Raw genomic sequence first — 26,924 nt, forward strand, 5'->3', positions numbered from 1 at the left:
GCAAGGGCCCGCCTGGACACCTTCCCCCACGCCGCCTAGCCACACTCACCTAACCTCCTATACCCTCCACCTTTAAGCCTCATCATCCTGTTGAATCCTTCATCCTAGTAACCCTGACTCCTTCATTGGTGCGTTGGCTGGGAACGAGAAACACCATGGGATATTAAGCCTCTTCCACCGATGGGTAAGTCTTACCCACCACCACTAGTCAGAGCAATAGTCCCTGCACTTCCCGCGTTTCCCCGCAGGAAGCTGCTGTTCTGTTCCCTCCCTCTTTCCCGGTGGAACTCAGCGGCGGCATGCAGTGGCAATATCCCGCACGGCGAGTGCCACCCGGCTCGGCTAATTAATTCACTCTTGCATCTTATTACTGGTTTCCTTGTTTTCCCGCGCGCGCTGGCTTGGCGGTCTGTGGGGCTCATGGCGCTGGCTGCCAGAGCCGCCGCCGCTGCCGCCGCCACAACCACCCCTGCCGCGAGCCCCGCAGCCCGCGGCCCATGCCAGACCCCCTCCCTCGCCAGAACTGCTTCTGCGGCAGCTCCGCCCCTCCCGCTGCTGCTAGGATACGAAACAAGCTACTTCCCAGTGCATACTACCTAACTTCCTACTTCTGCTGCTGACAGGAAGTTCCGCCCCGCATGTGTGATCACTGATGCCTCCTCGGCTCTCAGAGACCGCCGCAGCAAGCCTGTACTAACTTTCCCTGCTACAGTTTTCTCGCTGACAGTCTACCATCAGAGCCAAACCAGGTTCTGGTAGCACAACTGTTACACATGGCGCGGTCTCCAGGCTCTCAGAATCGGCTGCACTCCATCCCTGCCGAGTGATGCTGCCTCCTCGCCGCAGCAAGCCTTCACTCTTTCCTGTTGCTGCGCCCCACCCCCCACCACCATACTGTCCTGCTCTGCTGGCTACAACACAGATTTCTAGGGCCTTTACCTGCAAAAGCCTAGCCACAGCCCACGCCCCCATCAATTCTACTACCCGATTCTCTCACAACTCTACGGCTTCTCCTTACCACCCTGTCTTCCCTCTTTTACACTGCGTGGTCTCCCACTGTCCTCTACTGTTAATACTACAGTCCATGACTGGTCTTGCAGCCATGCACAGGCAGGTGAAGCAAGGTTGGGGGACCGGGTCCCACAGCCAAGCAGTCCACACTGGCTTCCACGTTCCCTGATATCGGATTGCACTTCCTTAGCAAACACCATCGGCCTAAAAAGGTAAGGTCTTTCGGTTGGTTGGACGGTTTCTTAAGTTCAGAAGGGATATGGCCAGTCTTTTCTGGAGCTAAGTGCCTCCCCAGCTAACACTCGTTTTAGGACACTGAAACCCCAGGTGCCTCCCACTCCAGAAGTAATCCTGAGTCTCCCCATTGGCTTCCAGCCATTCACTCAAACCCTGGGCCCAGGCAGGATACTTCTTCTGGCTTTTGCCTCAGCTCCCAGGAGTCCTCACGACGGTCTGGACCCTCTGGCTTAGCTGCCGTTATTTGTTATACACTCTTCGGGACGCCGATTGTGTAATAACAATGCCCCCACACACCTGATGGGTAATAGTGTCTTCGCCGATACCTCCAGGCACCCTACTGGGATGCCTCCTGGAAAATCTCAAGTCTCTGAACTAATAAACCTCTACAATAAGGTCTAGACTCAATAATTCAAAATGGCCACCTAATGACACCCTAGATCCAATTGTTTTAAGGGATCTTAATACATACTATAAGCAATCCGGTAAATGGAACCGAATCCTATACATTTAAGCTTTTATCTATCTCTGGTCTAAGCCTTCTCTTTGCCCTGCCTGCTCCCCATCTATGTTCCCACACCCTTAGCTCATTTGCTCCTATAGACTGCGTGCTCAAGTGTATGTTAACAAGCCTAAATCTGCCTAGACACCACAATTTTATCCATTGCTGCCAGCTTTCTTTCTGTGATCCTAGCATCTTTACTAATCAAGGCAATATACTTTCCTCTACCTATACAACCTGTCAAAGCTACTTAAGATTTCCATTCCTAGTCTCTCTTTAACTATTGCTCTCCTATCTTGCGCTCAATCTTGTCAGAAGTTTGTTATTAGATTTAAGACAGACAGAATTCCCAAAGGCCTGACAGCTTCTCCCAGGAGGTCTCAGAAGAAAGATGGACACCGCCACAGGATGTCTCAGAAGATGGACACCGCCACAGGATGCTGCCTGAAAGTGCAGTGGACAAAACCGGATACCTTGAGTCAAATGACTTAGCTAAACAAAGGTAAGCCATTTCTCATGTCATGGGTATCCATTCCACAGAGAAAAGCCGTACATCTTCTGTGTTTGAAAGCCAGATTGACAGCCAAGGCCGCCATGGAGACCAGAGACCACAAAGAACTGCTGGCCACTGGAACCTGTCATTCTTTAATAATATAACTGCTAAGTTATTGTTTATTCCTCAGACTTCTGACTACATTGACAGCTAGACAGTTATTTCCTTACCTAAACTCTGTTTCCATTAAATGCTTCATATTTCCTCTCCTTGCTCTGTCACTTTCCCAACCTTCAATTCTATTCCTTCTGATCCACAAAGGCTCATCTTAAAGACTGTTCATGTGGTTAACTCATGTTGTTATCTCTTTAATAAACTTGTTAGCTACAAGAAACCTACCCAGATCTACTGCTCATGGACCAAGTAGGCTCCATCCAGATAAGTACATCTGCCCAAGTTCCCACTTTACTACCTTTCCAAAGGGTGGGACTCCTCTGGGTTTCAATTGTACATCTTAAGAAAATTTTCCTTTCTCCCAAATGTACTTAGTCTTATTCCCTAACTATACTAATGTGTTCCAACATCTTGTTAAGTCCAGGCCCTTGCCATATCCAGGACAGCTCCAGAGAAGCAACCTTCAGATGCTCCAATCTCCTCTCAGCTTCTCCAGACGCAGACAGCTTCTACTGGACCTGTTCTCTGACCTGTCTTCAAATGGCTCTACAAATCCTGGACAGCAAAGAAGCAGACAGTCCTCCTGAGACTGGACAATCACCCCCCCATACCCCTTTCTCTAGGTTCTCCAGAGACACACCGCCCCAATGTCAGCATGAAGCAGTCAGATCTCAACAACGACCCTATTCCTGCTTCGCCATATGCGCCATCACTTCTTTTCTTTTTTCTTTTTCTTTTATTAATTAACCAAACATTGGGGACTGTTGGGGTTTTGTCTAAGCTCCACCCCACACCTACCTGGCAATAGCCAGGTATGCCCCGCCCCAGAGATCTGGCCCACTATAAGAGGGGCTACTTGTTCCTCCTCTCTCTCTTTGCTCACCGCTCTCCCACATACTCTCACCTCTCTGCCCCTGGGGCTCTTCCCCCCCCTCCACGTGGTCATGGCCGGCCTCCACTCTCTCTCCACTCTCTCTCCTCTCTCTCTCTCTCTCTCTCTCTCTCTCTCTCTCTCTCTCCTCTCTCTCTCTACCACTAACTCCCATCCCCTATTCTGAATAAACTCTATTCTATACCATGTCTGTGTGTGTGTGGTCCCTCAGGGGCAGAGGTGCCCAGGCAAGAGCCCGCCTGGACACCTTCCCCCACGCCGCCTAGCCACACTCACCTAACCTCCTATACCCCCCACCTTTAAGCCTCATCATCCTGTTGAATCCTTCATCCTAGTAACCCTGACTCCTTCAGACATCATTTAATATGTGGATTATGTCTTGGGTATTCAAAGTTTCTAGGCTAATATCCACTTATCAGTGAGTGCATACCATGTTTGATCTTTTGAGACTGGGTTACCTCACTTAGTATGATATTCTCCAGCTCCATCCATTTGTCTAAGAATTTCATGAATTCATTGTTTCCAATAGCTGAATAGTACTCCATTGTGTAAATATACCACATTTTTTGTATCCACTCCTCTGTTGAAGGACACCTGGGTTCTTTCCAGCTTCTGGCTACTACAAATAGGGCTGCTATGAACATAGTGGAGCATGTGTCCTTATTGCATGCTGAAGAATCCTCTGGGTATATGCCCAGGAGTGGTATAACAGGGTCCTCAGGAAGTGTCATGCCCAGTTTTCTGAGGAACTGCCAGACTGACTTCCAAAGTGGTTGCACCATCTTGCAACCCACCAGCAGTGGAGGAGTGTTCCCCTTTCTCCACATCTTCGTCAACACCTGCTGTCTCCTGAGTTTTTTACCTTAGCCATTCTGACTGGTGTGAGGTGAAATCTCAGGGTTGTTTTGATTTGCATTTCACTAATGATTAATGATGTTGAACATTTCTTAAGGTGTTTCTCAGTCCTCTGAAGTTCTTCATGTGAAAATTCTTTGTTTAGCTCCATACCGCACTTTTTAATGGGGTTATTTGTTTCTCTGGGTTCTACCTTCTTGAGTTCCTATATGACAAGAACTTCAGATCTCTGAAGAAGGAAATTGAAGAAGATCTCAGAAAATGGAAAAATCTTCCATGCTCGTGGATTGGCAGGATTAATATAGTTAAAATGGCCATCTTGCCAAAGGCAATCTACAGATTCAATACTATCCCCATAAAAATCCCAACCCAGAGCTAGAAAGAGCAATTCTCAAATTCATCTGGAATAACAAAAAACCCAGGATAGCTAAAACTATTCTCAACAGTAAAAGAACTTCAGGGGGATTCAGTATCCCAGACCTCAAACTTTACTACAGAGCAATAGTGATAAAAACTGCATGGTATTGGTACAATGTCAGGCAAGTGGATCAATGGAATAGGATTGAAGACCCAGAAATGAACCAACACACCTATGGTCACTTGATCTTCGACAAAGGAGCTGAAAGCATCCAGTGGAAAAAAGATAGCCTTTTCAACAAATGGTGCTGGTTCAATTGGAAGTCAGCATGCAGAAGAATGCGAATCGATCCATTCTTATCTCCTTGTACCAAGCTCAACTCCAAATGGATCAAGAACCTCCACATAAAACCTGACACACTGAAACTAATAGAAAAGAAACTGGGAAAGACCCTAGAGGACATGGGCACAGGGGGAAAGTTCCTGAATACAACACCAATAGCTTATGCTCTAAGATCAAGAATTGACAAATGGGACCTCATAAAACTACAAAGTTTCTGTAAGACAAAGGACACTGTCAAAAGGACAAAATGTCAACCAACAGACTGGGAAAGGATCTTCACCAACCCTAAATCCGACAAAGGGCTAATATCTAATATATACAAAGAATTCTCTCTTTTCTTTCTCCCATCACACTCCCACCTCGCTGGCCCTCTTGGGCTCTCCTCCCCATCCCCCTCTCTCCATGTGGTTGTGGCCGGCCTCTACTACTCTCCTTCTCTCTCTTTCTCTCTCTCTCTCTCTCTCTCTCTCTCTCTCTCTCTCCCATCCTCTGCCCTGTCTCTGTGTGTGTGGTCCCTCAGGCAGAAGAGGTGCCTGGGCAGGGGCCCACCTAGGCACCCCCCTTCCCCACACCACCGTGCCACATTCTCTAAACCCCATTATCCCTTTTTAAGCCCCCTTCACTTAGTGTCATTAATCATAAGTTCCTAATCTCAATTGTGATCGATCTCTGAGTAGCCTGGAGGAGCCCCTTTTCTGTGTCTGTTTTGAGATCTGGGGGTGGGGTGTCCCCCTAGGATGGATGGGTGGATGGTCACTCAAGGCAACCGACCCTGCATCCCTTGCTGTGTCCGGCAGGTGGCAGCAGGTGGCAGCAGAGGGCGGCCAGGCACGGGGAGAAGAAGAAGGTGGAGAGCTGCAGCGGGCGGAGACTTTAAATCGCCTTCATTTCCCCCAAATCCTTCCTTTTCCTCTCCTCCCTCAGGCCGGCGGGGGGCAGCTTCCACCGCCCTCTGCGCGCGCTCGCCCGGCCTTGCTCTGCCTCCAGAGACCGCTAGCGGCCCGCCTCCAAAAGTTTGATCAACTCTCTCTCTTTCTCTGCTTTTTCTTGCGTCTTCCTTTTTGGTGGAAGCCCAAAAAGAGCGAGGCAGGGGCGAGCGAGGCTCAGGCAGTCCTGGGACCACCGGCCTGGCGCGGGCGACCGCGGGGCTAGGACTGTGCTGTCTGCCTGGGGGGTCCGCCGGCCGTGCGCTTTGAGCCGGTGTGGCGTGGCGCGGCGCGGCGCGGCGGGGTGCTGGCGGCCCCATGGGGGGCGCCCACACTTGCCCCCCCCCGGGCTCGGAAGCCAGAAGTAGGGGCCTGCCATGGGCACGGGATCCGCAGGGATGGGGGGGGGGCGAGGCACAGCGACAGCAGGACGCCAGGGGGGGGGGGGTGAGTACAATGCCAGTCTTGTACCAATTCAGCTTCCTGCACGCCTCGGATGTGCACAGGAGTCTGGGGTTCCCCGCCACGCCAGACGCTCTCAGAGGAACCTCAGCTTCCTGTAGATTCCTGTGCCCAGCTAGGCGGGATGCCCAGGGTTAACAAGGGCTGCGCCCCCTATGCCGAACTGCTTGGTTCTGTTGGGGCAAGGGCCAGCAGGGTCTGCACAGAACCACACCAGTGATCCGAAGAGGGGTCTAGTGGCAGCACCCAGAGTGTAGGACAGGGGACAGGGGTGGGGCAGGGAGGGGGCAGGGGCCAGAGGAAGGAGTCTGTGTCTGCAGGTCACAAGCAAGCTAGTCTGCACCACTCTAGTTCCACTGTCCTGTGAGTCAAGTTTGTAGGTCTTCAGGTCGAGTGTCTGTTCCGGGCTCACTCTCTGGTTCTGCACATTCCTGCGTTTCTTAACCTCTCTGCCTATGAATGTGTCTGCTTGGGTCTGCATACCTCTGACTTGCCAGCTTCTCCCGGGAAGCCTGCAGATCCTGTCCCTCTCCCTAGTAAGAGAGGAGTGAGAGCCAGCTTGTGGGAGCAGAAAGGCCCTGAGAGATCACCAAGTCCAGCCTCCTTGTACAGATGAGGGAACCTCAGCCAGAGAGGGGCCGAACACAGCTGGCACCCCACAGCTGGGATTCCCAATTGTGCAGAAGTTGTAAGAGAGAGTGAGGGATCCAGTCACTTGTACAGAGCCTTATTGGGGTGTCATGCCACATAGTAGGAACTTGACATTAGCCAAGGACAAGGGCTTCGAGCATGATTGTGATGTTGGGGCATAATAGGGAAGTAGATTATAGCAGGAATTTTTATCCTAGGGTGCTGTGCTCAGAGTGTACTTGACATTGGTCAAGGTGAACTTCTCCCAGCCTACATTGAGCACAGATTAGATTCCTGTCCTATTCAGGATCCTGCTCTACCTAGGGTGGAGTGCTCAGAGTGAAGGTTAAGTTCATTGTTCCTCCAGGTCTATGAATTCCTGCATTAAGCAGGTGACCCACCCAGCTGCCTGAGCAGTAGAGCTAAGGATGCCAGAAGACTTTCCCGGAACTCAGCCAGGAGTCTGGGGGGAGGGATTTGCCCAAACTGTTAAATGGTCTGACCTCGATTAAAGTTGGAGCTTCTATCGGTAAACTATTGCCCTGGCCTCATTCTTTTTGCCCCTTCCCATCCATCCCTCATCTTCTGTTCCAGCAACCCAGTTCATAGTAGCTGCAGGCAGCTACAGAATACAACAGTCACTATGTGGGTGTGTGTGGGAGAACGGGGTCCAGAGGGGCCCTGTGGACTACAGCTCAGGCACACGGCTTGTCTTTCCATCCTGCTGGGACTCTAGAGCTCCCAGAAGAGGTGGGCTGGAGTTGTAGTGCTGCCCACCCCCACAAGAAACACCCCTCTGAGCTGGAGCCAGGGTGATGAGGCCTCCCTCCCCCCCCCCCCCCCCCCGCCGCTTCTTTTCCATGTCTTGGAAAAAGCTGGCTGTTTGAGATTCCCTCTCCCCCACCACACACATTCATATACACAGGGCACTAGTGAGCACACTGGTGACTCATTTTCTCCAGGAGACCCTGTGCCAGGGCAGATGCCAGTGGTTGGGCAGTGTGGTGGTGCCAGGGAGCACTCCCCCCAACGGGCTGAAGCTTGAGGAAGGCAAGCAGCACCGCAGCCTCCCTGCCTTTCTGGCCATGTGTCCTCAAGCATCTCCCACCTTGGCTTCAGTAGGTCTTCCAACTTTGCTCTACCTTGGCTCTTTCTTGCCCTTCCTTGCGTCTACATGGAGAAGTCCTCCCTCCTGGACATCCATATGCCCTGCTGCCTTTGGGTGAGCACTGCGCTCTGGGACTTTCCTTGAAGTAGCCTATTGTCAATGCCTTTCCTTGTCTCTGCTCTCATCCCAACATACTCCCTGATATCTTGTTGGCAGTTTCTTCTGATCTCAGTGCCCAGGGACCTTCTAGATGTCCCCATGGCCTGGCCTTGTCTGATATGCAGAGGAGCCAGTCATGGAAGGCAGGGAAACAGTCCTGGGCTCACTTCAGTGGAAAGCAGACTTTGGAGCAGAGCAGAGCATAGGAACCTAGCAACAGGCAGTCTGAGTTCCAGTCCTCTATACTGCTGTGTGTGCTTGGCCAGGTCTGCCACCTCTCTGCTTCTCCTTTATACATCAACAAGGTGAGCCCCAGCCCTCCCAGCTGGGCAAGCAATTTTGAAAGTTAAAGAAGCATGCTCAGGAGGGGCTCTGAACATGGCCTGGCATATAGTAAGTGCTCATTAGACCACAGCTGCTATTTGTATCAGTCCTTGCTGCTTTGTGAATGAGTATGAGTCAATGGGAAAGTTCTGGACTGTATCCTGTCCAGACAGATGGCATGTGTGTGTGTGTGTGTGTGTGTGTGTGTATGTGTTTGTGTGTGTGTTCCCATGGAAGAGGTAGAAGGTGTGGAGAAGGACCTGCGTGTGGTTGTCTTGGGTACACAGGGTCTGGTGAGGCCACAGAGGCAGGTGTGACAGGGGCAGATTGATGTCCTTCCCAGACAGGCCTGGCATTGCTTGGTCTATGGTAGAGCAGCTGGGGATAGCATCCACACATCTGCCATCCTCAGAGGTTCCTATGTCTTCTGGGATTGGGAACCATGGACCTCTCTGAATGCTGAGTCTGGGGTGGACCTCTGAGTCTGCAGCGTTTCCAGGAAACAGGTATGGAGGGAAAGCTATCCAGATAGAAGGAAGCTTCTAGCCAAGTCTGTACAGGAACACCCATGTGTGGTGATGTAGTGACTGGTCTCTTGCAGGGGAAAAACAAACAAACAAACAAAAAAAAACAACCCTTGCTTCTCCTTGGAGGGTTACATGGTCAGAAGAAGTTGTGTCCTTTTTGCTTCCCCTCTGGGAGCTGTCCTTATGAACTGATACCTTTCAGATACCTTGGAGCCCCTCCATGGCCAAGTCAAGGTCTATAAAGCTGTAATGAAAACAGAAGCCAGGGAGAGCAAAGCCCTCAGTCCGGTGAAGCCACCAGCATTATTAACAGAAGCCCAAACAGTCACACTGTCGGGCCTCCTCCCTTCCACAGCAGACTTCTGTGAAGAGCAAAGCTGTGTTGGCAGCTTGCTGGGCTGCTGGGCTGGGGCCTGGGATGGAGAGCCACTCTGATTGGTCCTTAAAGGCCGTGCCTCACCTCTGGACTCTAGGATGAGACCAGGATGGAAGGGAACCGAGCTAGGCCCTCCCTCCTGGCTCCCTAGCCAGACCTGGCTGTGAAGATGGAAGCTGATGCTCTATGCATTTGTGTCTGCCTGTCTCTAGGGGGTTGCTCTTCGCCTGGATCTTGGTCTCATTTGCCTGTCATCTGGCCTCCACCCAAGGAGCTCCTGAAGGTAATTCTCTCTTTTCTTTTCTTTGTCCAGGGGGAGACAAAGGAGGGCGGAAGAGAATTCGAGAACTCGGGTTGCAGACACCCACACCATTAGATGCATAGGCTCAGTTTTCCTATCCAGAGGATGGAGCCAACCACAGGTCCAACCTCTTGGCGTCTGTGAGGGGTGGGAAGGGTTGCATGCAGGACTGTCCTCCTGTTCCCAAGAGTCTGATCTGAGCGTCTCCTTTGCTTCAGTCTGGTGGATTTCTTAAGAGTCGCTGCTGGGAACCATGGAGGCAGCATTGTCCTTGCCCATGCCTGGCATCCCATTCCCTTGGCTTTTGTGGTCCCTGGGGGTTTGTCCAGGCATCGATGGGCTAGCCTCCTCACTCCCCATAGAAACTCAGACTCTCCCATATCTGTGCCAAATGGACATCATGCCTCTTAAATTAATTGTCCTTCCCTCCTTTGTGCCTGCCACATTCTGGGGCAGGCAGCAGGCACCTGAGGAGTCCCCATGGCCTGGTTGGCCACTGGGTGGGAATTGTACCCCTGGGAGGTAAGGTCCATGCCCGGAAGGGACTTTGCTGTCCAGCAACATTTGTTCATGTGTCATATTTTCCAGTCCTGAGTCAGGCAGGGGGTGGGAGCAACGGGGCTGTACTGAGCCAGGTTTATGTAATAAAGGCATCTTGTTGGAGCCAGCTGGCTGGCCCGTGCTCCCTGGCGCAGGCCCTCGGTTCATTCCGTGTCCCCTGTCTCTTCCTCCCGGTGGGATTGTGCATGGGGTTCTGCTTTGCTCCTGACTAGCCCGAATAGCTTCAGAACTGTGTGAGGTGATGGCAAGGACCCTGAGCTTGGGTCCCTAGGTTCTGGCCCAGCTGTGAGCTGCACAGCAGCCTGGGTAAGTTACCATATTGTTAGTGTAATCTGCTGGCACACATCTGGCATCCTGTCACTTGAGGAAGAGGCAGGAAGCTCCCAAGTTCCAGGCTTGTGTGAGCCACGTAGTGAAACCTTGCCTCAAAACCTTGCTAAAACCAGAGGGTTATTAGCTCTAAGTCGTGTGTGTGTGTATGTGTGTGTGTGTGTGTGTGTGAGTGAGTGTGTGTGTGTGTGTGTGTGTGTGCAGCGCAGCTATGCGAGTTCCTGCCTTCAGGGTGGCTGAGAGAATCGGATACTCGGGCACATGTGCCTGGTAAGCATATTCAGTTTTGTTTTTGTCAGCTGTGATTTCGTTCATCTGAAACGTCTGGGGAGCACCGTCTTCTACAGTGGCTATGAACTCCAGGAGTCACTGTTCCTGCTTTAACAGCTGCATGGTTTCCCCAGAAGCTGGCTGTTCATCCACTTTGAAAGCCATCTGAAGTTGAACGGGGAGCAGTGCAGTGTGATGCCCGACCTGGCCAGCTGTGTCTCTGGGGTTGGCCACCTGGCAGGAGGCCTGACATGTAGAGAAGGATGTAGGGGTGTGTGCCAAAGCAGGCCTGAGAAACGCCCTAGCACTGTGGGGTGTGCAGGTGGCCTCCCTCCCGCACCACTATTTATTTGTCCTTGTGTCTTTGTCAACCCTGTGAGACCTCTTCTAGAAACAAAGTGCCAGAGTTTCTGGGTTTGGGGTGGGGGCTGATCTTAGAATTGAGAATAGTTCCTAGTAAATGTTGTTGCCTTTTTAAAAGACTCAATTTCTTGTTGTTATTTGGTTGATTGATGTTTTTTGTTTTTCTTTTTCTTTGTTTTTTATTTGCTTGTTTTTAAGCATAGAATCGAGTTTATTTAGGACATGGGGAGGGGAGTTAAGAGAGTAGTAGAGGCAGAAAAAGGCAGAGAGGAGGGAGTAGAGAAGTAGAGGCTGTCCAGGACCACGTGGAGGGGCAGGCAGAAGGGACTGGGGAGAGAGGGGGGCAGGAGGGTAAGAGAGAGAGAGAGAGAGAGAGAGAGAGAGAGAGAGAGAGAGTAAGAGTGTTTGTTTGTTTGTTTGTTTGGGGTTTTTGTTGTTGTTTGAGATAAGGTTTCTCTGTGTAGCCCTGGCTGTCCTGGAGCTTACTCTGTAGACCACTCTGGCCTTGAACTCACAGAGATCTGCCTGCCTCTGCCTCCCAAGTGCTGGATTAAAGGCGTGAGCCACCACCATCTACCAGGTTTTCTTTCTTTCTTTCTTTCTTTCTTTCTTTCTTTCTTTCTTTCTTTCTTTCTTTCTTTCTTTCTTTCTTTCTTTCTTTCTTCCTTCCTTCCTTCCTTCCTTCCTTCCTTCCTTCCTTCCTTCCTTCCTTCCTTTCTTTCTTTCTTTCTTTCTTTCTTTCTTTCTTTCTTTCTTTCTTTCTTTCTTTTTTTTTATGCTATATTTGTAAAGCAAAATAACCCCACTCCACTACTGAAGAGTTAGGAACTATTGTGTTTGAAATGGTGCACAGTCAGGATCTTGTTGTGCAAGATGTTGTCACATTGCAGACCATGCATCTTTCTCTCCAGGCAAGGCTGCTCTACTCATGCCCCGAGCTTCCCTTCCCATCCAATACCCTTATTGTGGCCAGGAGACACCAACACACAGAATGCTAGGAAGTGACAGCTTGTTTTATTTGGGTCCAGATCATCAAAGCTGTACTGTGACAGACAGTGGCTACCCTCTGGCTTGCAGACTGTCACCTTCAACTTCATATTAGTTCCTCGTACCCTGTGGATACAGAGTGACTGAGAATGGGTCCTTGGGAAGAATGAAACGTCACTTGCTAAATGACCTCCCTTATGGGCATTGCAGGGAACAGTCTTCTCTGACTTGCTGGAGGTGCCATTTCCCAGTGGGAATAGCAAGAGGAAGAGAATCTAAGTGACCACAGCACCCTGGTCACCCAGCCACTGAGCACTAGCCCTGCAGTTGGTACTATGAAGCCCGCTGGGGTCTCTGGGGAGAGAAGAGAACAGCTTTGCAGAGACCTCACTGCTGTTGCTCACCTGAATCCCTGTAGTTATGGAAACAGACCAGGCTGCCTAATGAGATGCCAGGGTCTGAATTCATAGAATGGGCTCAAGGGGGTTTCTGGCCGTATTACCCCCTGAGGCAGAGTTCAAGGCCAATTAAAGAAGGGATGGAGATGGAGACCCTTGTAGGGTGCCAGTCTGTACAGGGGGCCTGGGTGGGGCTGTGGGAGAGGGGTGGAAGAGAAACTCACCGAAGACGAATTGGGCTCCACCTCCCGATTCCCAGGGACACATTCCCCTAAGGCGGAGGACACAAAGGAAGAGTGAGCAAGAGGCTCTGGAGGGTGGACGGATATCCTAGACCCGGATGTCTGTGGTATTGTGCCCTGTGCTGTAGAGCACTTCATGGAGAGTCCTGCTTACAGCACTCAGAGCCTTTGATGGGACAATTAACAGACCCACATCACACCCTCAGTATCCTCAGCGGATCATCAACAGGGGTACTTCCAAAGCATCATGCTGCAGCCTCTAATGGCTTTTCCTCACAGCTCCTCACAGCAGGCTTTGAGGGGGAGTGTATTGCTAGCCCATTTGACAGATGAGGTAAGTAAGGGTTTGGATGGCTAGCCAGAGGTCACACCTCTGAGCTTGAGTCACTAAGTTTCGAGGTGGGCACTGTGACTGTGGAGTCTGTGTGCTCCACCCCAAGGATTTGCTGCTTCTCCAGCAGTGACTGTGGATGCCCTCATGGAGACCTGTGACCCTGGGACGAGAATGGAGGTCCTTAAGTGCTGCCTCTGCTAGTGCGTGTTCTAAGACTTGGGGCAAGCCGAGGAGCCCTGTCGGTCTCTGTAGAGAGGGAGAGACTGTGGCCTGTTTGTCCAAGAGCGTTATAGGAAAGCTGCAGGTTCTCTATGGGGCAGGAAGGAGGAGAGGACCAAAAATCAGAGTCAGGCAAGATGCCACTTACCTCTGTTTTCCATAAAAATGATGGCGTTCTCAGGGATGCCCACACTCAGGGCCACCTCCCTGAACTCCTGGAGAAGACTGTCCCTCAGCTGTGGCTCCCGGCCTGCGAACAGAAGGTAGAGGAGAAACTGAGAGCCCCAGTCACCCTGGCCATCTGGACTGTGTCCAGCGAAAAGTGCGGAAAGGACTGGCCCATTAACTCTCCTTGACATACCATTGAAAGATGGCTCCCCAAGAGAGCGATTGGGCCCATCACAGGTCCTGGGTGCTTATTTAGGGATATTTTCATTGGCTCTGTCTGGGCCTTGGTGACTCTAGAGTCACTTTCTCCCAGCTCCTTTCCATTTTCATGGTAGGGAGGGTGTGCACATGTATGCATATGTGTTTGTCTCTGTGGGCTCCAGTGCAGGTGGAAGGCAGGGGTTAAAGAAGGAATCTATTGCTCTCCTACCTTACTCACTGGGGCAAGGTCTCTCAAATTCAGAACTCACAGATATAGCTTGTCTCCCTTGCCAGTCTGTGTGGGATACCCTGTCAGATCCCGCCAGACGCCCTGCTGGCTGGAATTACAGGCAGGTGACCCACCTCCTACCTGGTGTTTATGTGGCTTCTAGGAATCCCAATTTGGTCTCATTCTTGGTGGCAAGCACTTTAATCATCAAACCATCTCCTCAGCCCTCGGTCCATAGATGAAAATCCCTGCCCCACCCCACCTCTAACTTAGCTCATTGTTAAGGCCTTTACCATAGAGCTTGGCCATGATGGCGGGTCCATGGCGGTGGCTGAACTTCTTGGTAAGGAAAATGGCATACTCGTCATAGTTGGTGTGGACCACGTAGGATTCCAAGGTTGTGTTCCATTCTGTGTGGGAGATGCAGGCAGACCAAAGGAGTCCTTGGTGAGGCCTTTCGCCCTGGAACCATCACCCGTCCTCCACTCAGCATGCCTGCATCTGTCCCCACAGCCACACGGCCCTTCCAAGGGCTGGCCATCTGCTCACCCAGCATCCCTCTCTCCCCAGCATCTCCACAGCATCGCCTTACCCACCTCCATGGCATCCACAAGTCCTCTCTTGTTTCCTCTTTTCTGTCTCCCTCCCTGGTCCCCTCCTTTCCCCTTTCCTGCCTTCCCCTCTCATTCCTCTCTTCCTTCCTCCCACCTTTCCACTCTCCCTTCTTCCTTCTTATTGCCTCCCTGCTTCCAGTTCCTGCACTTTTATCATTTTAAAAAAAAAAAACAAACAGAGTCTCATTTAGCCCAGGTTGGCCTTTTAGCTTGCTACATAGCCAAGGATGACTTTGAACTTGTGATCTTTTGTCTTCCACCTCATTGCTGAACCACCAAGGCCAATGTTCCTTTCTTCCTCCCCCTTTCCTTCTCTCCTGTCTGTCTGTCTGTCTTTCCTTCCTTCTTTTCTCCCTCCATCACGCCATCTGCGTGTCTTTCAGATGAACTCATCTGCCTGTTCATTTGCTTATTGTTGTGCATGCACTCCATCTCTCCTGAGGTCACTTTCCATGGTTAGCATACCACACACGGTGACCTGGCACACACCGGACAGTCAACAGAAAGCTACTAGCTAAATCTCTGACTAAATCTGGGCCCATTTCTCTCTGCCACAAATTACCAAGCATGGGGAGCAGATTATGACACCCTTGGCATTCTGCACCTCTCCCAGTTCTGGTCTTATGCTAACTGGGGGTGGAGTGCCAAGATGGCGGTGATGCATTTGGGGCAAGGATGGATGACTTCTTAGATAAATGGGAAGGAAGGCTTCAAGGGTAAAGGGGGAGAGAAAGTGGAAGGAAGGGACTGTGGTATGTCCCCTCACTCACTGGATGTGTGGTAAAGGAACTTTCCATCGGTGTCTGTCTTCTGATATACCCCAGAGTTCTCCTCGCAGACGCCTTTCCTGGCAATGATAAAGCCAACATTTCCAAATATGTTGTTTCACAGTCATCCTAGTCCTTGGAAATGCCTCTTTTGTACACAAGGAACAGAGAAAGGACAGGTGGGAGAGCCTTGGAGAAGGGGAAGAATTTCATGCTGGACTGCACAGCAGCAGAGAGGAATGGGTAGAGTCTAGACTTCGCCCTAGCCGTGCTGGCCTGAGGCTCTCCAGCTAGGTCCTTGGGGTACTTGTTCTCTTCCACAATGGCGGGAGGAACACCCAAGAAGAGGCAGGTGGCACAAGAAGCCTAGTGTTGGGGACACGGTCCTTGAGAGGCACACGAGAAATCTGCTGGGGAGGATAGCTGTGAACGTGAGGCTCAGAAGCAAGGTCCTAGCTGTGGTTCCCAGAACAGGATGGGAGGTATCGGGGAGCCTGGTTACTCCTGCGCCCCACTCACCGCAATTTAGTACTGGTCATGCTGATCTCGTCTTGTGTCGCCCCCTCTTGCAGCACCAGTGTGCCCACGCTCATGTCGGTCTTAATCCGCTTCACCCACGGGCATGTGGAACCAATGGCCAGGGTGTACCATTTTCCATACATCTAGGAAGAGCCACAAGGTGGAATCTGGATTTAACCAGGCCCTTGAGAAAAGGTGCCCACATTACCCCTCCCTCCTCAAAGGACCAGCCCTTTAAGGGACAGTGTCTCAAGGCAACGGTGTCATTCCAGTTACAGCATATTTAGGGCAGAGGTGTGCAGAGTCCCCCTGCCTTACTCGAGGCCTGCTCCACAGAAGTAAAGTGTCTGAGATGCCTGTGTGGGCAAATAGAGTCCAGGTCGCAGATTCTGGGGTCACCAACTACCACTGCCCTGGAAAGTGAGGCTTGGGTTTTATACCTTCCATAGCAGTGTCTGCCACCTTCTGAGGCAGCTGGTGGAAGTGCCATGGAGACACCACAAACCTGGTAGGACCAGATGGGACCAGCCCACTCCCTCTTCCTCCTGACACCAGTCAAATAGAGCTGACCGTCCAAGCCCTGGACCTCCAGCCCACCTGTTCCTTGTCCTAAGGTGTAGAAAATCACCTGGAGAGTCCTGAGAAACCCTCAGATAGATCATGGAGACCACGTGGAGGTAGACTCGGTCCCCTACTCAGATAACTTCATGAGTAAGGATAAACCTGGGGTTGCCTTGTTAAAAAAAGAAAGTGTGTGGCACCATAACACACACACCATATGATCATGTATGTACAAGCACTCACACGCACATGCAAGGGCACGTGCACACATAAAAAATTTGCACATAATCGCATACACAAAGACACATAGTCCCATGTCTGCTACAGGCCAAGGTGCCCATAGCCGCAATTCCCCAATCCCATCAACAAGTGTCCTACCTCTCTTCGTCCCATAATCCCCGGAGCCTGTCCCTAATGTTCACATGTTCATGTCCACCCTATGCCACTTGCCATATGTGGATCCCTCTGCGGACCCGTGAGGACAGGGCATATTTGAAGACACTAGACTTACAGAGGGTTCCAAAGAATGAATGGCAGGAGAGGGAGCTGTATCTTCAGAGAATCTCTGAATAACCTAACAGTCTGGCCAGGAAGGGCCTCAAGAGATTGAGATGGGTACCCCGAGACAGGCAGGCCTTAGCCAGCAAGGCTCAGGAGCATGGGCATACCACCACTGCAGCCACCTCAGCCAGAGAGGCCAGCCTTACCCGGGACCAGGTGAAGTTCTCCTGAACCTGGATATCTGGTCCTGTTGACACATGGTCAGCCCTCGAAGCAAGGCAGGCAGTCAGCAGCAGGAACAGGATGCCAAGACCCTGCATGGCTCTGCGGTCGTGGGCCTTCGATGTCTCACAGCTGTAGAAACAGGGACCACTTCCCTGCCAGGGGCAACTATGAATGTGGAGGCTGTGGAAGGGGCTGGAATTAAATGGTGACCTCGGTGTTTGCTCTGCTCGGCCAAGGCCAATCAGGGTCTTGGGCTGGCTCTAATCGATCCCTACAGCCCAGCCCAGGTCTAAGTCTTTGGACAGGAGGCCAAGGTTACTGACTCTGAAGGGACACTGACCATGCACAATAGGGTGCAGACCCTAGAAAGGATTCCTTCTAGGTCCAGCTCATCCTAGAGTTCCCAGGGAATGGGGAAGCCAGGTAATGATGGGCCTTTCCCTACAGTCCTTTCCTCTGGAGCTCTTGCCAGTGAGCCAACAGACACAGGTAGCCTGGTTCTGGATTCTTTCTCATACAATAAAACTAAGCCCAAGGAAGCTGGCTATAGACTGTTCCTCTGGTCTCCAGCCTCTCATATCCTTTTAGATAAGCAGGACGGGGAGAGGTTTATGCCTTCACAGAGGCACAGTGGTTTCCCACAGTGACAGCACCAGGAACCAGATGAACCCCCACACGCACCTCAGAAGCATGTGCAGTTGCCTTTCACAGACATAGGTTCTGACTCTCCTGGAATGACAAGACCCACTAGGGCCCCCACCATAAGAAAGCGGAGAGATCAAGGGCAGAGCCTCCAAAGTCAGGCACCTTCCTGTGGTCTTTCTGCTCTGTGCATTTGAAAATTTTGCTGAGCTCCCTCGGTGCTCATTTCTTCACCAACAAGTGCCTGGATCTAGCTTTGGGGTGAAGGGTGAAGGGGTAAATGCCACCAGGCAACAGCACTGTCCGTAGGGTGTGGTTACAGCTGAAGAAGGGTCACTACGACCTCCATATAATGTATCTCCACGTTGGTGCAGAACCACAGAACAGGATGCTACTTTTAGAGGAGACTAGTTAAAGCAAGTTTGGAAAGGGGGACCCTAATGATTTAGGGTTTGTTACAACAATGCCCCAAAGAAGGTAACACAGTAAGATTTTGATTTAAAACAACAACAATTTTTGTTTTGAGACAGAGTCTTATATAGCTCAGGATGCCCTTGAACTCGTTATAGACAGCACTGCCCTTGAATATCTGATCCTCCTCGTGAGTGCTAGAATTGCAGGCGTGTACTACTACTATACCTGTTCTATGCTGTGGTGGGAGTTAAACCCAGGGCTTCCCGCACTTTGGACAAGAGCTCTACCAATTGAGCTGTGTCCTTAGCCTCTAGATTTACATTCTCTAAAGGGAGCTTTTTAAACCCACTGTTTAAAAAGTGCAGGCCTTAGTCAGCAAGGCCCAGGAGCCTGGGCATTCGTGTCAGAGCGCAGACTCCTCCTGTCCCTGGCGCTAGGCTCCCTCTCGGTTCTCTTCTCTCTCCTCAGGGGTTCCAGCCATCATCCTTCCTCCTCCCTGTTCCTCTCATGGCGCACACCTTCACACACCAAGCAATCCCTGTTAGAGCTGAGACCCGAGAGCCAGAGCCTTGCACATGGGAGAAGCAGGGGGTCTGCTCCACAGTCAGGCCCCGCACCCCTCCTGTGAGACCCAGCAGACACAGGCCCCCTTTGCTGGTATCCAGAGCACATGCGTGTCTGTGTGTCTGTCTGTAAATGAGAGGGTTTCTGATGCACCGTAACAGACAGCTTGGCCACGCATGGAATTTCCTCTTTTGCTCTGGCTGCCAGGAAGCACAAAACCTCCATACACATTTCAACACAGCAACTGTCTTGGCTTAACTTTCTGGCATAGTTGCCTTCTTTTGTGTTCCTGATTCTCAAACTTTCTTTTTTAAAAATATCATTTATTTGTTTGTAGCAACAGTCAGTGTAGGAATACATGTGCCGCAACGCATGCGCTGTAGTGGAGGGCCATGCGGAGGTCAGAGCACAACATGAAGGAGTCAGTTCTCTCTTTCCTTCTCCCATGTGGGTTCCAGGGACGACACTCAGATCGTCAGGGTTGGCAGCAAGTGCCTTTACCCACTGAATTTTCTCAGCAGTGCAGTCTCTCAGTCTTTGATTGTTGACAGAGGGGGGGGAGGGAGAGAGAGATAAGAGGAGGAGAAGGAGGAGGAGGAAGAGGAAGAAGAAGAGGAAGAGGAGGAGAGGAGAAGAAGAAGAAGACAACGACAACGAAAAAGAAGAAGAAGAAGAAGAAGAAGGAGAAGGAGAAGGAGAAGGAGAAGGAAGAAGAAGGAAGAAGAAGAAGAAGAAGAAGAAGAAGAAGAAGAAGAAGAAGAAGAAGAAGAAGAAGAAGAAGAAGAAGAAGAAGAAGAAAGAAGAGGAAGAAGAAGAAGAAGAAGAAGAAGAGGAAGAAGAAGAGGAAGAGGAAGAGGAAGAGGAAGAGGAAGAGGAAGAAGAAGAGGAAGAAGAAGAAGAAGAAGAAGAAGAAGAAGAAGAAGAAGAAGAAGAAGAAGAAGAAGAAGAAGAAGAAGAAGAAGAAGAAGAAGAAGAAGAAGAAGAAGAAGAACAAGAACTGGCTGGGCTTGTTGGCTCCCTGTTCTGTGGAAGATTAGGACAGCCTCTTTTCTTCCCTACTCTATAAAGTAGAGAACAGAGCACTTACCATTTGGCTCAAGGACAAGAGAGACCCACTTGAAGACACATTCTGTGAATGTCCATGATCACTCCAGGGTCTGTCCCACTACCTGGGCTACATGCATTGCACCAACCCGATCTTTCACAAACATATAATTTCTTTCTATTCTTATGTTCATTGGTGTTTTGCCTGCATGCACATCTGTGTGAGGGTCAGAAGCCCTGGACCTGGAGTTACAGACAGTTGTGAGTTGCCATGAGGGAGCCTGAGGCCTCTGGAAGAGCAGTCAGTGCATTTACCTGCTGAGCCATCTCTCCAGCCTCTCCAAAATGACCTTTCTGACCTTGCTGGCAGGCTGGAAGGCCTAGGGCACTTCGGGGCACCCCAGCTCTGATCTCTGTCTCCTTGGGACAAGTCCATATACTCCTTTTACAACCTGTTTGGGTGAGGAGAAGCTGGGACAATGACTCAGTGTGTTGACTTTCCTGGTCACAACATTCCCATGGGGTAAGGTGGGGGTGGCAGAGGAAGCCTGAATGACTAGGGGTGCTGATCTCTGTTCTTGCCACACACGTTTACACTCCTAAGATGATTAACCAGAGCAAACAGACGGATCTCAGCCAAGGGCACCTGGTCTTTGAACTACTTTTAAACATTAACAGGGGCTTCAGGGATGGAAAGTGGGACCCCATCCCCTCTTCTCCTTTTTCTTTCAGTGTAGAATCTAGAAGCTGAAGGTCCCCTGCCCTCCTGGGGGGACCAAAGTTCACAGGAATCATCAGGATTCTGGACCAAGCTGAAGGTGAGGAGGATGTTGCCCACCCAAGGGTACCCAGCACAGTGGGGTCCAAAGGCTTCAGTTTTCAGATAAACACAGTGAGGAGGGCGTCTTGTTCAAGGCCACTCAGCTTACAGCCCAGGAGGGGACTGAACAGACCTGTTCCTACACCAACCCTCGCTCCATGGCAATTATGTTTTTCTTATTTTAAGCTCATTGGCAGGAACAGGATAGGGACCCTGCCGGGGCTTGAGGAGGAGGCAGGCAAACGGGGATAGGTCTAAAGCAGGGTATGGGGGCCATGGGAGGGGGGCTCACCCTAAGAGTGGACATAGGAGACAGCAATGTACAGGGGAGCAAGGCTCCTGAAGGGGTGTCACCTCAGCACTGGGAACAGAGTCAGAAAAGTCCCAGTAAAAGAAAACGGAGAGAGAAATACACTTGGGATACAATACATACATACATGCATACATACATACACACATACACACACATACAAACACACACACACACACACACACACACACAGACTAATGACTTGAGTTCGATCCTAGATACTCACATGATGGAAGGCAAGGCCTGACCCTTGTATATTGTCCTCTAACCCCTACACTCATGTGCACGCAATGTGTGCATGCACTTAAAATAGATACACATAAAAACATTTTAAATTAAACATTGAAAGCATCCCTTGGCAGGGAATGGAGGACAGAGGAGCACGCGGGAAGGGCAGGATCACCAGGGTCCAGGGCTTGCTTCTTGCCCTGAGGGCATAGGGTTATTTATGCTCACAAGGTGATCATTTCCTGCCCTTACTCCTCTTGGGTGTATTTACTTCTTTTTGTTCTAGAGCTTTCAAGTGCACTGTCAAGCTGTTAGTGTAAGCTTTCTCCATTCTCTTTTTGGAGGCACACAGAGCTATGAGTTTTCCTCTTAGCACTGCTTTCATTGTGTCCCATAAATTTTGCTATGATGTGTGTTCATTTTCATTAAATTCTAAAAAGTCTTTAATTTCTTTTTTTATTTCTTCTTTGACCAAGCAATCATTGAGAAGAGCATTGTTCAAAGACCATGTGTATTTGTGTTTTCCATTGTTTTTGTTTGAGCTTAAGACCAGCCTTAGGCCATGGTGATCTGATAAGGTACATGGAATAATTTCAATATTTCTGTATCTGTTGAGGCCTGTTTTGTGACCAATTATATGGTCAGTTTGGGAGAAGGTACCATGAGGTGCTGAAAAGAAGGTATATTCTTTTGCTTTAGGGTGGTGGTCCATAACTTCAGTTAATTTCACTGTCTCTCTGTTTAGTTTCTGATTCCATGATTTGTCTATTGTTGAGAGTGGGGTGTTGAAGTCTCTCACTATTATTGTGTGGGGTACAATGTGAGCTTTGAGCTTTATTAAAGTTTCTTTTATGAATGTGGGTTCCCTTGCCTTTGGAACATAGATGTTCAGAATTGAGAGTTCATCTTGGTAGACTTTTCCTTTGACCAGTATGAAGTGTGCCTCCTTATTTTTTTTGACAACTTTTGGTTGAAAGTCAATTTTATCCGATATAAGAATGGTCACTCCAGCATGTTTCTTGGGACCGTTTGCTTGCAAAATTATTTTCCAACCTTCGCTCTGAAATAGTGACTGTCTTTGTCACTAGTGTGGGTTTTTTGTATTCAGCAAAACGTTGGGTCCTATTTATGTATCCAGTCTGTTAGTCTATGTCTTTTTATAGGGGAATTGAGACCATTGATATTAAGAGATATTAAGGAAAAGTGATTGTTGATTACTGTTATCTTCTTAGTTAAAGGTGAAATTCTGGTTGTGTAGCTATCTTCTATTGGGATTGTTGAAAGATTACTTTATTGCTTTTTCTATGGTGGGGTTTCCTGCCTTGTGTTGGTATTTTACACACATTATCCTTTGCAGAGCTGGATTTGTGGAAAGATATTGTGTAAATTTGCTTTTGTCATGGAATGTCTTGTTTTCTCTGTGTATGGTAATTGAAAGTTTTGCTGGGTATAGTAGTCTGGGCTGACATTTATGTTCTTTTAGGGTCTGTATGACATCTGCCTAGGATCTTCTGGCTTTCATAGTCTCTGGTGAGAAGTCTGGTGTGATTCTGATGGGTCTGCCTTTCTATATTACTCACCGTTTTTCTCTTACTGCTTTTAATATTTTTTCTTTGTTTAGTGCATTTGGTGTGTTGATTATTATATGATGGGAGGAATTTCCGCTCTGGTCCAGTCTGTTTGGAGTTCTGTAGGCTTCTTGTATGTTCATGGACATCTCTTTATTTAGGTTAGGGAAGTTTTCTTCTATAATTTTGTTGAAGATATTTACTGGGTCTTTAAGATGTAAATCCTCACTTTCTTCTGTACCTATAATCCTTAGGTTTGGTCTTCTCATTGTGTCCTGGATTTCCTGGATGTTTGGGGGTACAAGCTTTTTGCATTTTGCATTTTCTTTGACCTTTGAGTCAATGTTTTCTATGGAATCTTCAGCATCTGAAATTCTTTCTTCTATCTCTTGTACTCTGTTGTTGATGCATGCATCCATGACTCCTGAATTCTTTCCAAGGTTTTCTATCTTCATAGATGTCTCACTTTGCAACTTTTTTATTGTTTCTACTTCCAGTTTTAGATCCTGGATAATTTTGTTCAGTTCCTTCACTTGTTTGTTTGTTTTTTCCTGAAATTCATTAAGGATTTTTTGTGTTTCCTCTTTAAGGGCTTCTACCTGTTGATCCATGTTCCCCTGTGTTTCTTTTAGAGATTTTTGTGATTCCTCTTTAAGGGCTTCTACATATTGACCCATAATTCTCTATGGGATTTTTGTGTTTTTTCTTTAAGGGGTTCGGCCTGTTGACCCATGTTCTCCCATATTTCTTTAAGGGATTTTTGTGTTTCTTCTTTAAGGGCTTCTGCCTGTTGATCCATATTCTCTTGTATTTCTTTAAGGGATTTTTGTGTTTCCTCTTAAGTGGTTTTGACAGAGAGCATAGCTGGGTTACAGGAGACCAGTGGGGAAACAGGGAAGAGTTGGAGGACAGTAAGTGCTCAGGGGTTCCAGGAAGAGGGGAGGACCAGACATTAGAAGCTGTTACTGGACAAATAGGGACCTCAGGGTCACAGGGCAGAACAGAGGCCAGTGGGTGCAGGCAAGCTTACTGTCTGTCACAGGTTGTCCTTCAGAGTCTCCAGGGGGAAGTGGAGTGCGGGTGGACACTCTGACACTGAGGAAAGAGGAGGTCCTCACGGCCCAGCTGAGTTCCACACTCTGCCTTTCATTCTCCACCCTGTGCCAAATAGAAAGCCAGGCTGGGATCTATCTCAGTAAGTGAAGTGCCTGCCTGGCATGTGTGGGGCCCCGGGTTTGAATCCCAGCAAGGGCATAAACTGGCAGAGCGGCACATAGCTGTGATGCCAGCACTCGAAGGGCAAAGAGAAGAGGTTCAAGATCACCCTCAACTACATATCAAATTCAAAGTCAGACTGGATTACCTGAGATCTCGGCAAAAAATGGAGTTGGGGGTGCGCCTGGAGACCTGAGTATCGGCTTCCAGTGACCCGCAGGGGACTGCATGCAGTCCTTTCCCCTCTTGGCTTTGGCAGTTTCATCTAAACATACACGTGTGACAGTGCTTACTCAAGTGACACAGCTAAAACAATGCATGGTTCACACTTGGGAGAACATCCCCAAAGTGTATGGACTTGAGGAAGCCACATTGTTATAGCACAGGGACCCAGCCTTGGGCTCCATACCTGGCTGGGATAGGGCTGAGAATGCAGGAACGCCTCTTGTCCACCTGGCGGCAGCAGAGGACTTGCAGAAAGCCAAGACAAGGAGGGGCTCAGAGGCCTGCAGGAAAGGCCCATGGTAAAACACCAAGGTTAGATAGAGCCTTTCTCCCTTCTAGCCAGCTTTAACCCCCTGTGAGCCTCCTCCTTGGCCTGCCAGTCCTTATGCCTGGTATAATGCTGCAGGTTGAGATAGGCTCTTAAACAAAACTGAAGTCCTTGGGGCATCTGATGGGGACAGGAATTGGGAACGTAAGCTGTCAGACACCCAGAAGACCACAGAATCCTACGGGTGTTTCTCTTAAATGTCCATTCAGGCCCTTACTATGCTGGTAGCAGTGTTTTGCAGAGAGGGAAACTGCAGCTGAAAGATCAGGTGTTGGAGGCCACCTGTGAGTAAGTCACTACAACCGACCCAGCTCTGGCTCCCCTGCCCCCACCTCCCCAACCTGGGCCAGGAAACCAGCAGGACCTCTTAGCACACTGTCCAGGAGTGCCTGTGACCCCCTGCTACCTCTCTTTCTCTCTGTAATGGCTTACCTTCTGTTCTGATTTAAGTGTGGTGATTCAGAGTTCAAAGAGGCATATAAAGTTGGTTGAAAAGGTCCACCATGCTCATGTTCCCTGATATGGGTTGGTTGGAATTGTAGGGAGCTGGCAGCCTAACCTGAGAACGCAGCTTAGAAAGTGGGCACTGTGGGCTGGGAGGGTGGCTAGAGCAGTGCTTACCGTGCAAACATGAGGTCCTGAACTCTATTCTAAGATGTGTGTGTGAGTGTGTGTGTGAGTTTTCATGCACTTACAATGACAGTAGTAAGAGATGGATACAGGCAGATTCCAAGAACACACTGCCAGGTAAATGACCCTGCCTCAGAAAAAAAGGCAGGTGGCACTTGGGAGTTCTGCTTGAGGTCGAGCTCTGATTTCCCCAAGGAAACGGGAATATGCACAAACACACACACACACACACACAGAGTCACACAAGATTGGGACACTGGAATTCAGAATGTCCTAGAGATCCAGCTGTCCTGGAGGCGGGGCATGTCACCTGGCATCTAGCCACAGGAAGGAAGCCTCCAGAAGGAACTTTTGAAGTCTTTGAGGGTACCCAGGAAGAACGTACTGTCACCGTCTTGCACTTTGCAGGCTGCGCCTATCTGTCCATAGAAGGAACAGCTTAGGGCCCTCTGCGTTCAGGCTGACCATGTGAATGAACTCCAACACATGTGAAAGGAGGAGGCTGTTCCTTCCAGCAGCCACGAGACAGGGGGCTCCTCAGAAAGCACCACTGGCCTTTCCTCAAGAAAGACAAGTGAAGTTTTTCCAACTACTGTCTTGGAAGTCAGTGGGAACTCTCTTCTGGCTCTCTGCTGACTGGCTCTTGTCCCTGGGTTATCAGTGTGCAGGGCATGCTGTGAAGGAAGAAGCCAGCAGGAAGGACATCACCATCTGTAGTAGCAGGAGGCCCGGTGCTAACCCAGCTCTCCCTAGGCAGGCACAGGAAGCACAGGTCCGTGCTGGTGCTGAGAGAGAGCATCGGTTGGTGCAGCCACATTTAATCCTATTGTCCCCATGAACATAAAGGCTTCTTTTAGAGTAAACTAATTTTATCTTCACTTCACAGGCAAAACTGAGGCTTTACCCAGGCTCCCATATCTGGTAAGCAGGAGAAATGGAGTCTGAGAAAGAGCAAAGGCTGCTGGGACTGCAGAGCTGGGGCGGGGGGGGGGGGGGGAGGGGGAGGGGGACAGGGGGCACTCAGATCTGCCAAGCCCTGTCCATTGGATAGTAGTTAGACCACGGGTTTCTTCCTCCTCTAGATCCCAGAATTCCAGCTGGGGCTGCACAAACCCTGTGTCACTGAGAAGCTAGAATGATTTCTTTTTTAAAAAAAATAACACCCTAACACCCTATTTCTTTATCTTGTGTGCAGGACTGTGTACATCTGTGCGTATATACACACTATGCATCTATGTGGGTATCAAGAGATGGCTTTCAGAAACTGGTTCTCTCTTTTATATATGGGACCCAGGGATTTAAGGGCAGGAGAGATGTCACTACCTGCTGAGCCATCATGCCAATGACCCAGTCTGAAGAAGTCCTTGGATGGTAACACTTCCTCCTTGGGGACAAACGTCATCCTGTCAAGTTTGGGCTCTCTCAGCTCATGCTGACTGTGCTCAGGAAGCCTTCTTTATGGGGTCCAGCCTTCCCTCAGAGGTCCAGCCTTCCCTCTGAGGTCCAGCTTTCCTTCTGTAGTCCAGCCTTCCCTCTGGGGTCCAGCCTTCCCTCTGGAGTCCAGCCTTCCCTCTAATGTCCAGCCTTCGCTCTGGGGTCCAGCCTTCCCTCTGAGGTCCAGCCTTCCCTCTGGAGTCCAGCCTTCCCTCTGGGGTCTAGCTAGATACCTCTCACAGTAGCCTTTGAGGACATTTTTCTCAGGAGCCATTCCCAATACCTATATACCATGACTCTCTTCCTTCTAAGTGAGAACTGAAACCATCTTGTTTC

General features: G+C 49.8%; 1 protein-coding gene across 1 annotated transcript; it reads right to left on the reverse strand.

Annotated features, from left to right (window-relative positions):
• Positions 1–12,193: 12,193 nt before the first annotated feature.
• Positions 12,194–17,317, reverse strand: LOC127680864 (protein AMBP-like). Its single transcript, XM_052176616.1, has 7 exons — positions 17,148–17,317; positions 15,880–16,022; positions 15,364–15,440; positions 14,273–14,389; positions 13,530–13,631; positions 12,811–12,857; positions 12,194–12,314 (listed from the first exon to the last, which is right to left on the reverse strand). Exons 1-7 carry the CDS (start codon positions 17,259–17,261, stop codon positions 12,300–12,302), a joined length of 615 nt encoding a protein of 204 aa, XP_052032576.1. The 5' UTR covers positions 17,262–17,317; the 3' UTR covers positions 12,194–12,299.
• Positions 17,318–26,924: the final 9,607 nt, after the last annotated feature.

The sequence above is a fragment of the Apodemus sylvaticus genome, chromosome 3 (genome assembly GCF_947179515.1).
Source record: "Apodemus sylvaticus chromosome 3, mApoSyl1.1, whole genome shotgun sequence".
Classification (NCBI taxonomy): Eukaryota; Metazoa; Chordata; class Mammalia; order Rodentia; family Muridae; genus Apodemus; species Apodemus sylvaticus.

Bases quoted from the DNA above. Each gene is read 5' to 3' on its own strand.
- LOC127680864 (XM_052176616.1), bottom strand. From the start codon at position 17,261: ATGCAGGGTCTTGGCATCCTGTTCCTGCTGCTGACTGCCTGCCTTGCT. The intron at 13,632-14,272 runs GTAAAGGCCTTA...TTCTGTTCGCAG, and splicing joins CATCATGGCCAAGCTCTATG to GCCGGGAGCCACAGCTGAGG. The intron at 12,858-13,529 runs GTAAGTGGCATC...CCTCCGCCTTAG, and splicing joins CATTTTTATGGAAAACAGAG to GGGAATGTGTCCCTGGGAAT.